Raw genomic sequence first — 17,125 nt, 5'->3', positions numbered from 1 at the left:
AGAAACGACAAACAACAAGTGCTACTCTACACTGCTCAAAACTCGCGTTTGAATAGTCAGTGGCAAATTCTTTTAATATGAAAACATACTTACAGACTGTGAGTCAGAAGCGCCAGACTGTCCTTGCAAAGTTGGAATTGCCCAACTTTATAGAAACAGCCTTTGTGTGTAGACGACATTGTAGGCTACTTTCCCTGGTTCAGGAAACAGTCCTCCGTAAAATGTGCTGCACACATCTGAATATTTGGGTTGAACTGTTCTGGAACAGTGTTGGAAATACAACTTAACCACTGATTTCTAGTTGTGTCCTCTTTTGGAAGACCAAACTAAGTAGTTTCACTTTCACAACGAAACACACAGCGTCTTCACGACATGGCGGCGGTGGCAACAATACTACAGCGAGAATCAAAGTTAGGCCTTCATTTTTTGCGTGAACATTTGGGCAGCGTTATGCAAATCTTCCCACACAGTGACATAGACATGTGGGGGCATGTTAGAACGTGGCGTGGCGTGGACCAGTCTTAACTTTTATAAAGAATATCTCTTTGGGTTTGAGACTTTAGTCTTTGCAACTTCAGGGATCTTATCTATGCACGAACAGCTTGTAACACTCCAAAGAGAAAGGAAAACTTGAAATCGCGACCCCTTTAAACTTGAAATATTGACCCCTTTATTATGCATAATTACATGCAAGTAACCCTAAGACAAACCCTAATCCTAACCCTAACATATAGTAAGTACATGTAGTTAATTAATATTACTCAGTACTTAAATGTATAATTACACTGTAACAAGGACACCTTAAAATAATGTGTAACCAAAATGTTAGTAGCAGCCCTAAATTCAAAAGTGACTTGTCTTGCTCTACTTCATCTCAAAATATGTAAAACATTAGATTATGGATGTAGTTTTAATAACCCCACTCACACTGATGTTGAAAAAAGCTAAGTCTCATTTTTAAAGTGCATAACAATTACAACCAGATCAAAAGAATGCATTTTGACGAGAGATACAGTAAATGGTGCCAACTTGAACTATCCTGCCAAGAAAGAAGGGCCATTAGAGTCATTAATGCTTCAAGAGTGAATCCATTATCCTCATTACTCCATAGCCTGCTCAGAATGATATAGTTTCTCACCCTCACACCCAGCTCCACATTCTCTCCTCCGTAAATCTCCATGCCTTCATCCAGCAGGCCGATCTCTGCGAAGTACTCCCTGTCCACCACAAAGCAGCCAATCAGGGCCGGACTCCTAGAGATTTACATGATATAATAACATTAACTGAATATATATTTATTGCAATACAAAATAAATAAATAATAATTAATTCCCAAATTAATAAATTGAACAAAATACCTGATTGGAGCAGAGCTGTTTTTCAAGTTCCACCAGGATTTTGGTGGGTTCAGATACCGGCACCACAGTTCCCAGTCAAAGCCCTGAGCGGAGAGTGGGTACTCCTCAATCTCAAATGTGTCGTATTTGATGTTGTCAAAAGATGGAGATATAATTCTGGTTCTGTCTTCTTTGATCCTTTGGAGAATAGGCTCAGCCCTGTAGACATAACAATAAAATAATTTACCACCCAGTGAGCATGCTTTTTTTCCAAAAATAAAGAAAGGCATTTTTTGAGTATGAAACGTGAGGCTGAACAAGCAGTGCGTTCTCAACACGATTAAATAACAAACAGTGCCTATTCAGTCAGTTCATCCTCAGTACTATTTTAGGACTGATTCTTCTAGAGAGATGCAAATTGAGCAGTACAGTACGGCTTTAAAATCACATCAAAGCTGATTAAAGGCAGAAAAATTCTGGGTGTTATTCAAATTGCACTGACATATCTGGGTCAGATTGCTATGAGAGAAACCATGGTGTGCCAACTCTAAGATCCAGAACTTCTTTTGATGATGAAGGGCATCTATGTGATCTATGTTCATACAGGACCAGGTTAAAGGAATAGTTCATCCAAGAATGAACTCGATGTGTTGCCAAGTTTGAAAATGAAGTGTGAATGAAATATGGAAGTTAGAGATGAAGATTCTGAGTGCATAAAACTAAAAGAATCAGTTTTATCCAAAAAATGATAAACGTGAATCTGGCGATGTTTTATTACGTTGGTTGATGTTTATTTGGTGGCAGTTCGGAAATATCCAGTGAGTCACACTAAAAGATTAATGCTCTATCTTGTCTGAAAACAACATAACACCTACACTTAACCTAACTGATAGTGTTAACAAAAGTAAACATGGAATAAAAACAAATTTTCTAAAGCAATAGTGCCAATTCAGCTTGCTTCTACAAGTATTGAGGTCTTTTATGGTGCATCATGTTTCACAGGACTCATATCCGAGCACTTCACTTCACAAGTACAAAGCTGTACCAGGTGCTCTACCGAGCAAGTTTACTACATCGGAAAAGCCTTACATAAGGAGCATTTTATGTGATGCAAACATCAAAATGTATTAGTTTGCAAAGCATGTAATATGATAAAACAGTTTCAGGTCACAACATAATATTGTGCAAGGAATCACGTGAAAATAAGTCTTTATTAATCAATAATCTTCGCTGCAATCATAATTTGTGTAAAAAAAAGGAATTTAAGTTACAGCTTCTAGTGTTCATTTCAGCTGGAAACTGCAGTGAATTGTAGGTATAGGTAGGTTTTTGGATTTTTGGATAAAAGGCATGTTTTTCCAGCATATGCTGCACATTAAGCCTTCATATGGATTAAAAAAATGAATATAGTACAGAAGTAATTTGAACTACTTTTAAGGAGCATTTTTGTCCTTTTTGTCCTTTGCACTATGGAAAAGAGCAGTGTGTGCATTCTTAAAAAATCCTTTTATGTTTCGTGGAGGAAAGACACTCATATGGGTTTGGAACAACATGAAAATGAGAGAAAAATGAAGCAGTGAACTAGACTAGGCTGTTTTTTTTTCTTCAGATCTATTCAGGAAGAAAATGACCCTCAGTTCCTATTAGTGCTTGAACAAGAGCACTGATCCTTTAGACCATTTCAATTGAAAGAAGCAGTAATAACAGTCTGGCTATGAAGCGCTAGGAATAGCCGGAGTTCTCATATCACCCACCAGCCAGTGTTGAACTCTACGTGGGCGTCAAACAGGGCCACCACAGGGGCAGAGGCAGCTCTCCAACCACTCACACGTGAGCGGATCAGCCCCTCCTGCTTACTGTGCCGCACCATTTTAATGAAACCGGGCTGCTTGGCATTGGTCTCCTTGACAAAGTCCTGTAATTTCTCCTTTAACTCATCTGGGAGGAAAAGAGAGAGAGGAAGAGCTGTAACATCAGTCCTGTTCACTTTAACAGAGAAGCCGTACTGAACCAGGATGTGAAACTGCATGCGATGCTTGAGTGATACGGTGTGCTCTCACACCAAACAATACAACATTCATGAATTCATTCATGGCGCCTGGAACAGCTAAACAATAAACTGATACTGTATGTACAAAGGTATAGAGGAGTACAATAGTACTCAAAAGTACAGGCCATGCATTATTTATTTTATTATTGTTATATTTTTTATTAATATATTTTATCTATCTATCTATCTATCTATCTATCTGGATTAGTAATAATACTATATACTAATATAGCATAATAATAATATTAACATACTGTAATAACAATACTAATACTAATGTTATTTGCTCAATTATTAATAATGATTCCTATTATTATCAATGTTACAACAGTTTTTGCTGCTTAATATTTTTTTATATATATTTTGATATATTTTTATTTGATGAATAGGAAGTTTAAAAACCGCATTTATTTGATATAGAAATCTTTTGAAACTTTATAAATGTTATAAAAATATGAATTTTATTTTTATTCTTTTCTTTTAAAAAAAAAAACAATCTTACTTACCCAAACTTTTGAATGGTAGTGTATCACAGTTACTATATCAATATTAAACAGCAAACAGTTTTCAACATTGATCTAAGATCTACTGTCATTGAAATTTTAACAATCTGGCAACACGTCAAAATGAAGGTGCCTCACATGAATATATAATGCAAACCAAGAAGAAGTGTCATTACGTTTTCATTTGGGTCCTTCATGTGTTATGCTTCACTGTTAAATTGAATTATTTTGATTTATTTTTAATTTCACCTCAATTTCTCCCTCTCAGAGAAGAAACTGGTGGAAAGGACTGTAAGATCTTGAAGAGACAGTGGATGTTGATGCGAAAAAGACAAAGACAGACATGATTCTACTTTCCATACAACAAATTCATTACTGTATGTCTGGTGTAAAGACTGCAATGGATCGACTTTTAAACGTATTCCTTTAGAACATTCTTGAGATCTTTTTTTGGGAATTGCTACAATGGTGATGCCATGTTTGTACGTTAGCAATATCAAGTGGATGAATATATGGATATGGTAATCATTTAGTATCATGCTATACGTCAAAGAAGCATGGTAATACATCTGAAAGCATGACTGAATCATGGTACCACCATGTTATTTTTTGGTAAGCGTTTCAGTCGAGGGCCTAATCGTCTTATTCCCTGTTTGCTGGGGCTAAACTGATTTTCTATTAAGTTTGCATGACAAACATGTTTGATGATTTCGCAGATGGTGTAGCCACAGGACAGGGAGAGAATTAATCCCACCAACTCAATTATTTGTTGCTGTTAAAACAAATAAATTATCATAAAGACTTCAAAAAATAAAACTCATCCAGACAAGGCCCAGCGGTACACAAATGTTTTTAAAAACCTTTTAACAGCGTAATATAGTGAAATGGATCATCAACTCTTTGAGCAGAAAATTATTTTGTGCACAATTGAAGGATTTATTTTTCTTGGTGCAGTCCTTCAAACCCTTCATTTGTGAGTATTCAAAGTTGAGTCATCACTCTCGCTTAGTTTCAAACGAGTATTAAACTGCAAATATGACTTTTCAAGTTTTTCGATTTTGGATTGGAGTATGTTTGAATTGGAGTATGTTTCAGTCTTTCTATTCTTTAAATTATCTAAATTCAATGTGTTACTTGCCGTTTCTTTGTAATTATTAGTGATTAAGAAATTGTATGTGAAATTTAATAGCAATTTCTGAGTGAAAATGGTTTCTGAGCAATTTTTTTTTATATCAGTATAAAACCGTTTCAGATAAAACCCTTATAAAGCCCTAATAAACCCCATGTTTGTGATTTTTGCAGAACAAAGTGCTACAGTAATTTATTAACTGTAAGTTACAGTACCTTCCCATATATGATGAAGAACTGTAAATAGCATGATATGTAAATTTACTGCAAACTATTGTAAAATGTATGGTTTACTGTCAAATTATGCTGTATACCTTACAGGTATAATGATATTATATCATTTAATGAAATATACAGTTATCAGTTGTAATTAGAGGCACCAGTATGCCAACACGTAATACCTGAAACTCATTCATTCATCCATCCATCCATTCATTCATTCATTCTTTTTATGGAATTTCTGGCAAACACAGCTCCCAGTTTACTATAAATTTGCTGAATACAAATCTAAAAAAAACAGAGGTGTAGAATTTACTTTGAAACATATTTTACTCAGAAATTGTTATTGAATTTCACAAATAATTACAAAGACAACATATTTAGAACTATGATCAAAACATAGATGGAGTAGATCACTCCCATCAACAAAACTTAAAAAAAAAACACTAAACCACTTCCTGGCTTTGACATTTCATTCTGTAACGTTAGGCAGTTTTGATTTATATGCTGTTTAATGTTTAATGATTACATTATTTTACATTTGCATCTGCTTACATATGTAAACGTATGTTTCTGCTTCTTTGCCAAAACCAACACAAATAACACATATACAAAACCAGGGTTCATGGGGTGAATTTGAATACTACTACTACTACTAATTATTATTAGTATTATTATTTTAAAAAGCTACTCAAAACACACCATTGAACAATTGTTTCCACATTCCTCTAAAAGTTTGAAATAGTTTTATCTTGTAAAACATACCACAATGTTTTATTTACAATTTCGAGAAAAAAAAAAAACCTTTCGAAAAAGTTTTCAATGTAAGTGAAAAAATTAAATTTCTGATAGAAAGAGATGATGATATGTAGTATATTCTTCAGACAGAATGATTCCAGTGTAGGTGATGATTGACTGAACTTGTAATATGGACCAATCACAGCGATTGTTATCTGAGCCCCTAGAGGATGCAGTGTCTCGTTCCCTACTCGGGGAACCATGGTTACATAAGTAACCTGAGACGTTTTTCTCTATTTCCTTGCCGTTAATGATCCTGACACTGGCCACAGGTATGACAGAAGCTAAAGGTCACTTTTCTTATAGCCACAATGTAATTCTCCTTGCCCTTGAGTGGGATGTTGTGCTCAGCCAGGCTCGTGCCTATAGAGTTTATCCTTGAGCGAACGGCGTCTCTCATCGATCACTGAGATTGTGGAATTGCACGAGTGAACGTGAAGAGAATGTCTCTTTCAAAAGCCAGAGAACATTGGATATGAACAGCTTGTGGCTCTACAAATTGCTCTAATGCTTTACCCCCGCCTGCAAATATGAGTATTATGATTGAACCAGGAGACACTAAATGAAATCTGTCTTCTGATTTTATTTGACAGAGAAAATCCCTCTATCCTCAACCTCACCAAAAACTTTCCTCAAAGGTCATTAGAGCAGAACTTTCATCCCTGTCGAAGATGACTGATTAACATACGTGAACACATAGCAATTGATTGGAAGAACTGGTGAAGATACTATCATAATAAAGCAAAGGATAGCAGGTCTATTATCTCAGAGCTGCTCATGACTGAAAGCATCAATCTTTCATCACCATTATCTGAAGTGCACTTCTTGTTTCAGTCAATACCAAACATTAAGCTTGACTGAATCTATTGTTAGCCATTATAATATGATAATATAAAAGAATACTGACAAGCTGAAGGTCTCTAAGCAATCTTATTGGGTGTCAAAGCATTTGAGGAGATATTTTAATTAAGTCCTTGATGTTAAACTGATTTAAACTAGCATTCATTTTTGCAGGATCTCTTGTGAAAAACAAGTAAACTTTGGCATACTTTTAAAATGAGTACTAATTATTCAAATAATGCACTTTAAAAGAATATTTAAGTATGATCTGAATATCATGTTTACAGACACTTAATTGCATGTTATTTGCAATTAAATTATAATTTATTATAGTTTAAATTTATATTAAATGCAACTAGCTGAAATTTAAAGTGCTTCTTTGACCCACTTAAGTAGGACTTAAGTACATCTTTATATCTAATTTCATAATACATATGGTTAAAGTGTACTGCTGAATGTACTAACAAGAATTTATTGTAAACGTTCCATTGAAACCTGTATGTCATTTATTGAAATATATGTTATACATTTGTAATGATGTCATTTTGTACCAGTGTTAATTTCATTGACAAATAATTTTCGTCATAATGTTCGTATGCTAAAGCAAGTTCATATTTTCATAGCAATGTTCATATTACAATATAATAATTTAAAATGCACTTTAAATTATTATATTGTAATATGAACATACTTATCAGTACAAAACAGTGTTAATTTTGACAGCAAATTTTTATTTAGTTGTAGTCATAGTCTTTTGACTAAAATGCCATTTAGTTTTAGTCATATTTTAGTCACCTGAATTGTTTTTAGTTTTAGTCTAGTTTTAGTTGACTAAATATCATAAGATTTTAGTCGACTAAATCTACAGTAAATTTAGTCGGCTAAAATCTAATGGGTTTAGTTACAGTGTAATGCGTTTATTAAGCATTTCACCAAAATTTCCAAACTCATTATGTAGGTTTGATATTAAGGTTTTATCATGATAGACACCGAATTAACTGCAGTGACACACAACATGCCTTTATGTTAAAATTAAATAAAACCCCTTCTCATAAAGAACAAGAACATGGTCTTCTTTTTAATTAAATACCAATGGTTATATAAGCTAATTCTGCATTCTTTATAGCAACTTGTTTACCATATTCTTGATTCTTTCAAGCAGACATATTTATTTCTGTAAATAAATTTTGATTCATCTTTAGGGCTACTAAAGCTTTTCAGTCAAGAGCAGTGCGTGATTTTCTGTCTTTCTTTTGTTGCTTGATTAATATCAATGACTCGGACAATAGCAACTAAATTAGGCTGCTGTCCCTTTAAAACCGAATGCACAGCTGCAATGGATGCAATGTACTGATACTTAAGACGTAATCAACTGTGTTTACGTGAATACTCGTCAAAACGGACAATTTGACATAATTTTGTGTGTAATTCTCCGTTCATGCGACGCGAAAGAGTACTCGCGCCCTGTGAGACGCGCTCTCTGTGTGTGTATGCTTCAGTGTCTGCGCTCAGAAAACTGGACCGAAATGAGTTCTCTCTTGCATCGTCAGATTTATCTATATGTCTGCTCTTCTCTTACTCCCACATATTGACATTTTTGAACGTTTTATGCGACGTGCAGCAAGTGTATTTTAGCTTATGTCCCGCCGGTTCATATCTAACCTCCGAACCACGCAGCAGATTCTTTCTGAAATTGAATGAATCTCTTCCCAAATCGTCCCTCCCTAACATTTTCGTCTCGTTTGTATTCGTTGACGAAAATGTCAATATATTTTCATCATAGTTTTTGTCATTCAAAAAGAGTTTTAGTTCGTTATCGTCTCGTTGTCGTCAGAGAAAAAAATGTCGTTGACGAACATTATGACGAAAATTATTCGTCAACGAAAGTAACACTGGTACAAAATTACTTTTTTCTGTCCAGAGGCACATAAACCATTAGACTTTCAAGTTTTTGAAACTTTTCAACAAGGCTTTGTCAAGTCAGTAAGCCTTGCATTTCTTTTTTAGAAAAAAAAATTACTTGAATTTCAAATCATTTAATTCTATTTTATTACATTCAAATTCTCAGTTCAGAATGGCGCACAACCCTGAATATTAAAATTAAAATGTCATCTGGGCGAGAGGTATACATCTATTTAGTACATCTGTCATAGGACAATCTGCCTTCTCTGTCAATCTTACAGAGACCCAATGATGAATGAAAGTTTGCTCAGGTTCTGTGAGGAAGCCTGGTTTGCCTGCTGGAAGATGTCCTTATTATCCCTGGTCATAGAAAGAGAATAATTCAATCTTTGTGTACATCAGTATGGACTCCAAGAGCTGGGACAGCTAAGCTGTATTAAACTGAATGCGAAGTTCTCAACCAATATAATGCAACATTCATGAAATCAATTAATCACTCCATCTAACAGCTCAAAACCGACAATGGCCAGCCAAGACAGCCCTACAAAATGTACTGTGGCTCCTTTGGCTGCATGTTTGAACTCTCATTCTGACGGCACCCTTTCACTGCAGAGGATTCATTCAAGTGATGTAATGCTGAATTTCTCCAAATCTGTTCCAATTAAGAAAAAAAAAATCTGTATCTTGGATGGCCTAAGGGTGAATAATGTTCAGCATATGTTCATGTTTGAGTAACTGATCATTATGGATTATCTGAAAACAAGTCTTATATTGCATGCAATTCTGCTTCTAAGCTGTTTTTTTTTATTGCCTACAAAAATATATTAACTTAACTGAAGATATATTTTTAGATATAAGATATATTTTAGATATATCTGCTGACCAAAATGCTAAGTAAGGAATATATATATATATATTACTTCCACAATATTAAAAAAATAATAATTTTGAAGTTCAGTGGCTACCAGCCAACATCCTGTTTGGTTACCAACATTCTTCAAAATATCTTCTTTTGTGTTCAACAGGAAAAAAAAGAAAAAAAAAGAAACAGATTTGGAAGAACTTGATGGTGAGTAAATTATGGCAGAATTTTCTGGAAGATAAGGTCAATGCAATACAATAATACATTTATTTATAAATTGGGAAATTACGTGTACATAATACTAAAATTAAATTAACATTTGTTTCACACAATATTAACACAGAATAATTCAGAAAAGTTTTTTTTTTCTCAATGTAGACAATTTGATAATGAATGCAATAATCACAAAATAGCTGAAATACAGGATCATTTGCCATCCCAACCTCTCGTTATATAATTAAATTTTTTTATTAATGTTAAATATAACAGGAGATTCATCAGTCTGTCAAATTAATGCACTTACTGCAGCACCAAATTGGTGGAAATTAAAGTAATAATGAGCAAAAAGGCCAGCAGACAAACCCGCTACATGCAACAACAGTCCAGAACATGAGGTGCATGATGTTGGAGAAACAGAGTAATTCATCACGTTTCTTAGGTTTAAGCATTCTGGGGTAAATATTTCTCAGTTTTCAGCTGATTAGTATTCCATCACTAGTCACTTTAATCCAATGAGCAGAGCAGCTAATTAAGTAGACGGAAGGGTTCGACTGAAGACAGAATGCTGAGAAGCCAAACAGCGGTAATTATTAAGACTATAAGCCTCTCACTGAGAACTAGCTAGTCCAACACAAGAGAGCAATAGAAGGAAATGCATGAGGTCGGTGCTGCTTTTTTCCAGTCTCTCAGGAAGTAGTTACGCCAATGCTTCACATTAATGGCACTCACTAGCTTGTGAGACAAACATTACACAATCGACAAACATGTTAAAGGGATAGCTCACCCAAAAATGAAAAATTTATGTTTATCTGCTTACCCCCAGGGCATCCAAGATGTAGGTGACTTTGTTTCTTCAGTAGAACACAAACAAAGATTTTTAACTCAAACCGTTGTAGTCTGTCAGTCATATAATGGAAGTGAATGGGAATCACGGCTTTGAGAGTCAAAAAAACATTCACAAACAAAACCAAATTAAACCCTGCGGCTCGTGACGATACATTGATGTGTAAAGACACGAAACGATTGGTCTGTACAAGAAACAACAGTATTTATATCATTATTTTACCTCTGATTCACAGCAATATCTGAACTGTCCTGAGCGCATCCTGAGCGTGTTCATCAAATGAACCATTGACACTCTATCTACAATCTCAATTAGGAGTGTCAATGGCCACCTATCTCTCTCCATTTGAGAGCTAGGTGGCGGTAATGCACTTTTAAGTCTGCGATCTGCCGTAAAGCAAGAAGAAGAAGAAGACGCGAACACGCTCAGGACAGTTCAGACATTGCGGTGAATCAGAGGTAAAAAAAACTATATAAATACTGTTCAGTTTCTTGCACAGACCAATCATTTTGTGTCTTTACACATCAATGTATCATCACGAGCCGCAGAGTTTAATTTGGTTTTGTTTGTGTATGTTTTTTTGACTCTCAAAGCCGTGATTACCATTCACTTCCATTATATGACTGACAGACTCAAACTAACTCAAACTAACACCGTTTGAGTTAAAAATCTTTGTTTGTGTTCTAATGAAGAAACAAAGTCACCTACATCTTGGATGCCCTGGGGGTAAGCAGATAAACATCAAATTTTCATTTTTGGGTGAACTATCCCTTTAAGCGCTTTGTGCTGTGTGTAAACCTACCGTTATCGCTGTTGTCATCTACCAGTATGATCTCTTTGAGTAGGTGGCGTGGGGTTCTGTTCATTGCCGAATGTATGGAGCGCAGAATGACTGAGAGTGCCTCGTTCACAAAGATGAAGACTATACTAACCTGCGGAAGGTTGGATGGGTAAGACATGCTTTTGCACCTGCAGGGACAGATGAAACAAAGGAGCACAAATGTTAATGTGTGGAGGCATTTCCAAGAATAGGGTACAAATTGATGTCCTTTTAGTTTCTAAAACACAAATCCTGTGTACGATTTGTTAAAGCATTACTAAAATGAATCAAGTATGCAAAGTAGCTAGTTTTAAACACATCAGCTTACAATGAGGTCGTGACTTTCTTGAATGTATCCAACAACTAAAATAAATTATAATCAGAATTTTGAGATTATGTTGGTTTCAAATTCAATAAAATAATCTAATTTCATCGTAAATGCTTAACCATTCAAAACTGTTAACCTGAGAACTGTTTTTATTTTATTTTAAATGTATTATTATTATTATTACTCTCTGCTTAATATTTTTTTGTGGGAGCTGTAAGATTTAAACAAAATAATAATTTTATTTATCAACATATTAAATTGATCAAAAGTGAAAGTAAATACATTTAAAATGTTACAAAAAAATATATATTTCAAATAAAATCTGTTCAGTTGAACTCTCATCAAATTCATCAAAGAATTCTGAAAAAAAAAAGAACATAGCACAGTTTAATAATATCGTTATTAATATTAGAGCACCAATTCTAAATGATCAGCATTTTAAAATGATTTCTGAAAAATAATAATTGTGTGACACTGAAGACTGGAATAATGACTGCTGAAAATTCACAAGAATGATGGAAAATTAAATTTGAAAATAGAAAATTATTTATTTTAAATTGTAATAATATTTCACAATATTACTGTTTTTATTTATTTTTGATCAAATAAATGCAGTCCTGAAGAGCATAAGATAAAAAAATACAAAAAAATAATAAAAAAATAATTAAAAAAAACGGTACTACTTAAATTGTATAAATGCTGTCTATTTAAATTTGTGTTTATTGAATAACTGTTGCTCATAACAAGATCCCACAAATCTGGGTTTTAGGATTTATTTAGACACAAATTTGAGTTGCAAAACTGCAAACCTCATGCTAAATTTATAGTAAATCAAACAGCTCATATAATATTTAGTTTGACCTCCTGATGTTTACAATCAGCATTTTCAGAAGGTTAGCCAACTTCTTTGCTGACCATTTATTAAAACATGACTTCATCTTCAGTTTCAGGCCCTATTCTGTTTCCTTTATGTGGAAAACACCGAGAAATCTAACAAAAGACAAAATGGCAATTAGACAAACAGGACCTTTTTGGTAAATATGGTGGTCTTTACAATTGACAGGTAATGTTTTGATGTTCTTGGCAGACTGGAGTTTATAACAAGTGGGTTTTGAAGGTTTTCAGACCCAGGTATGCAATAGCAATTTGGCTTCACGGAGAGAAAATAACAGATGTGATCAGATGAGAAGGAGTTCTTTATGTTGCTGCAAGCAAGACACATCCAGTAATTACAGGCTATGGAATAATTATGTTTTTCCACACACACCTCTTTCAAAGCCTGTCAAAATAGAGTCGGATTGAGTAAACCGTATGTTGCCATGCTTTCAACCCATAACAGACCTTTTTCATCTACAAAATGTAGTGTACCTTGGGGTACATGATAAATACCATGGTACATGATTATGGTAATCATTATATAGTACATATAATTATATCAGTACATATCAGTGGTGTGTGGTGGACCCGAGGAGGCAAAAAGAAGGCAATCATTTTCTCATCCGAATTTGTTTTTGAGAACACACTGCTCTTGTTTGCCTCCTCTAAAAAAACGCCATGGGTATATATCAAAATACTATTACATCACCATCATATTTCAGTGAGAAATGAACACAGGGCATCTGCTGACTGCAAACATTGATTTGTGCTCAACCATCACATTAGTTCACGCAGGCATTCGCTGTGACAGTGAGTAAAGGACAGACAGACAGGCAGTCTTAAGGCTGGACTGCCAGACACTTACCCTTCAGGTCTGTAGTCTGGGATGGGTCTGTCCATGGAGAGGCGGTCGCTGAGGTAACCGTTGTAGCCGTAATACTGAAACATCTTGAGGGCCACTCTGCGGCTCTCTGGCCCCAGATCCTGGCCCCAGTGGTTGAACAAGGACGAGTCGGAAAAAGATCGATCTAGCTGATTGTCGTCTCCTTTCAGCGGGGACTCTATGAGGGTCAAACAGAGAGATGTTGGCATTCCCCTGATGATGAAACGTGTCAGAGAACTGACACTGAATGCGTTTACATGCACGATCTTACATCGATTGAACTTAATGACGCGACAACTCTTGTGAAAAATTAAGCTTAATTTTATTGAAATATTAAATTTTTTTACAAAACTGTACTGATCATACCATTAAAGATAACTTAAAAACATTATACTCCATGACACTTTCTAATAATGTCAATTTAAAAGTTTTCCTTAAAAGTACATTTTAAATCATGTTTTAATAATCTTCTGGAGTGCTTTAAAGAATGACATTTATTTTGATGTGTCGACTAACATACAGTAGAAAAGCACATGAAGTATTTGATTTTTATATATTTTTATCTTTACCCATATTGAATATTGAATCTTTTGTTATTCAATATTACATTTAAAGTAAATATAATGCACTAAAATTGCAACTTCATCATTAAATATATAACTTAAATACATGGCATACAAGTTTCAAAGGTTGTTAGTCCATTTAACTGTACATTTGAACCATTTCAAAGACAAAAGAATTATGAAATTACATATAACAAGGACTTTATATGTCCTACTTTTGTCAAAAAACTCAAATTCAACTAATTACATTTAATATAAATTGAAATTTTAATTTATTTTCATTTAAAGGCCAATAACATGAAATTAATTGTCCAAAAATATTACTTTAAATTTTCTATTTAAATATATTATTTCAGTAACTACTCTTTTTAAAAGTATGCTAAAAGTCATAAACAGTTAAAGCAAAATTCAATCAACACATATCTTTGCCCGTTACTGTGTTTTCCCTTTATGTAAACACAAATGCTGGGGGATTTATGTTCATTCTAACATATTTTTAAACAGGATAGCAAAATAACAACAACAAAAAAAAAATCAACAACAAAATAACAGCGCATATGCTGGTTTTGTTGTTTTCGTTCTGCATATGTATGTATGTATGTATATGTGTGTGTATGTGTGTGTGTGTGTGTGTGTGTGTGTGGGGGTGGGTGTATACAGGCAACTCTGAATTCCAAGAAGGATGTACTTCTTACTTTCAAAACAGAATAGTGAGAGTATTGCGTGTAGAAACTACTGTTTTAATTAGCCTTCACAATAATGCATTCCATATTTCTCATTGTTAACATAATTGGTGTTAAATAGCTGAAGACTGTCAAGATTTTAAATAGATTTTAAATGACTGACTGCAGACGTCCCAGATTTTGTGGGAAAGTACAAACTTTGTGAGGCATCTTAATGATGTAAGATGTGATGTTTTGCAAGAGAACATCAGAATAATGATAAAGAGTAATCTTTATATTTTGACTATTATTCTAGATGGAGACTTTCAGGCAGTGGGAAAAGCTCCAAAACATTCTTGCATTTTATTCCAAGTCTGCTGAAGTTATACAATAGATTTGTGTGAGAAACAGACACATGTTGTGCTTTTTTTATTTGATCTTTTGTCATTTACAGGATAGTAGAGGTTAACAAAAGGTGAATGGGATTGGGAAACTCCACCAGTCCTCAAACATCTCCATGAAAGTTGACTCAATGATCACGACCTGCTGTGAACTTTGACTGGAGACTTTAGTGTTGGAATTATAGGTGACATTTGATATGAAGGAGAGTGCAAATGGGGTCTGAAGTGCAGTACTGTGTTTCATTTACTGAAGTACACCGTAAACCTGTTAGGCCTGTTCTGGTAGAGTTATGTTTTCTGCATAGTTTGTCATTATACTGTCAGATTTCATAATCACTGTACAGAACAAACGTGTATTTAGTTTTGTATATGTATTGTTAAGTATCACTCCAAAGCAGTCTATGTCACCCGCTTGGGGTTTTCTTCTGAGTCCACTCTTAGATAAAATAATGCTTTTAGTAATATATCTTAAAATATATCTTAAAATTAAAATGTTTTAAGCACAGATGGTAACAGTGCCTAGAGTTTTATTATGTACGAACAAATACCTATTACTGTATAATCATGATAAAAGAATTATCTCTCTCTATATAAACATTTTTCTTTGCTTTTTAAAAAAAAAAAAAATTCAGTTCTTATTAATATTCTTATTATATTTCATATTCAGTTCTTACTAACCCTTAAATGCATGGATGATTCGCCAATCATTATCAGGCTACATATTCGGGTCTTTAGCGACCTATATATCAAACACGAATGGCTCTCTAACTGCTGCAGTGGCATAAATTTCTCCTGATATTTTTATAGCAACTACAAAATAATAAAATAAAGCATATTTGTTTACCTTTCGAAGCTTAGAAGGGTTCAATTTGAGCAGATGATTTTACCATCACTGTCCCTGACTTGTCATCGTCAGACCGCACTTCCCCAGTACATTCAGCATCTGGCTCATATTCGCGATCTCAACCATATTCTCAAAATTATCAATTTCAGGGACTTCAAAATCAATATTTTGATGATCGCTGGCAGCTTATTCACCACATCTACCATCAAATGACAGTGACACTTATATTTCATTGCGTACAGTAATTGCTCTGCAGTAAAGCCATTCAAGCCAGTTCAGTTTTTGCTGGTGATATATCTTTTGTTTTATGCCTGCGGTAATTATGAGTGAAACATCACGTCATCGTTGTCTATCAAACAGTGCCACCTTGAGGAATAAAGGTGAATTGCATTTGAGTCATCAGATATTTAATTGTTGCGCATGAAAAATATACTTACGGTCACACTCGCTGATGGGAGATCACGTGCACATGAGTTAACTAATACACATGCCTTGTCCAAATACCCGCACTTGCTGTCTTGGCCACTTGAGCGCGCGTGCGCGCGACAGGAAGTAAGTGCGCAAGACTGTCCCAGATCTTAAAAACGGCAAAGCGCAGTGCCCTTAACACACTAAATCCATTCTGGCCCTGTCCCAAATGGAACACTTCATGTGCACTTGCGGTCTTACGGACTTACAATGGCCGCCGCGTGCACGTGTCCACAAGACAGTACGGTGTCCCATTATGGCAAGCCGTTTTAACATTTAATCTATAAGCCGTACTAGTATCTATTTTCATGGTACTAGTACCTATTTTTTAGATACTAGTATCTTTTCCATTAAGTACTAGTACTTATTCATTAGGTACTAGTGCTTATTCTTTAGGTACTAGTGTCTTTTGTAAAGTTACTAGTACTTATTCATTAGATACTAGTACTTAATCATTAGATACTAGTATGTTTTCATTAGATACTAGTACTTATTCCAATAGTGACTAGTACTTATTCATTAGATACTAGTTCTTATTTATTAGGTACTAGTACTTATTCATTAGATACTAGTACTTA

The 17,125-nt window shown here is 34.4% G+C and overlaps 1 protein-coding gene across 1 annotated transcript in view; it reads right to left on the bottom strand.

The window, feature by feature from the left end:
* Window positions 1-17,125, bottom strand: part of galnt18b (UDP-N-acetyl-alpha-D-galactosamine:polypeptide N-acetylgalactosaminyltransferase 18b) — a 133,873-nt gene that overhangs the window by 58,684 nt on the left and 58,064 nt on the right. Inside the window, exons 2-6 of the mRNA XM_016483919.1 lie at window positions 13,592-13,787; window positions 11,505-11,671; window positions 3,092-3,275; window positions 1,359-1,556; window positions 1,139-1,253 (exon numbers count right to left, since the gene is read on the bottom strand). Coding sequence (XP_016339405.1) covers window positions 1,139-1,253; window positions 1,359-1,556; window positions 3,092-3,275; window positions 11,505-11,671; window positions 13,592-13,787 — 860 coding nt within the window. The remainder of the gene's footprint in view (window positions 1-1,138; window positions 1,254-1,358; window positions 1,557-3,091; window positions 3,276-11,504; window positions 11,672-13,591; window positions 13,788-17,125) is intronic.

The sequence above is a fragment of the Sinocyclocheilus anshuiensis genome, unplaced genomic scaffold, assembly GCF_001515605.1.
Source record: "Sinocyclocheilus anshuiensis isolate Anshui unplaced genomic scaffold, SAMN03320099.WGS_v1.1 scaffold773, whole genome shotgun sequence".
NCBI lineage: Eukaryota > Metazoa > Chordata > Actinopteri > Cypriniformes > Cyprinidae > Sinocyclocheilus > Sinocyclocheilus anshuiensis.
The sequence above is the reverse complement of the archived record's forward strand: the minus strand, read 5'-3'. Positions and strand labels throughout refer to the sequence as shown.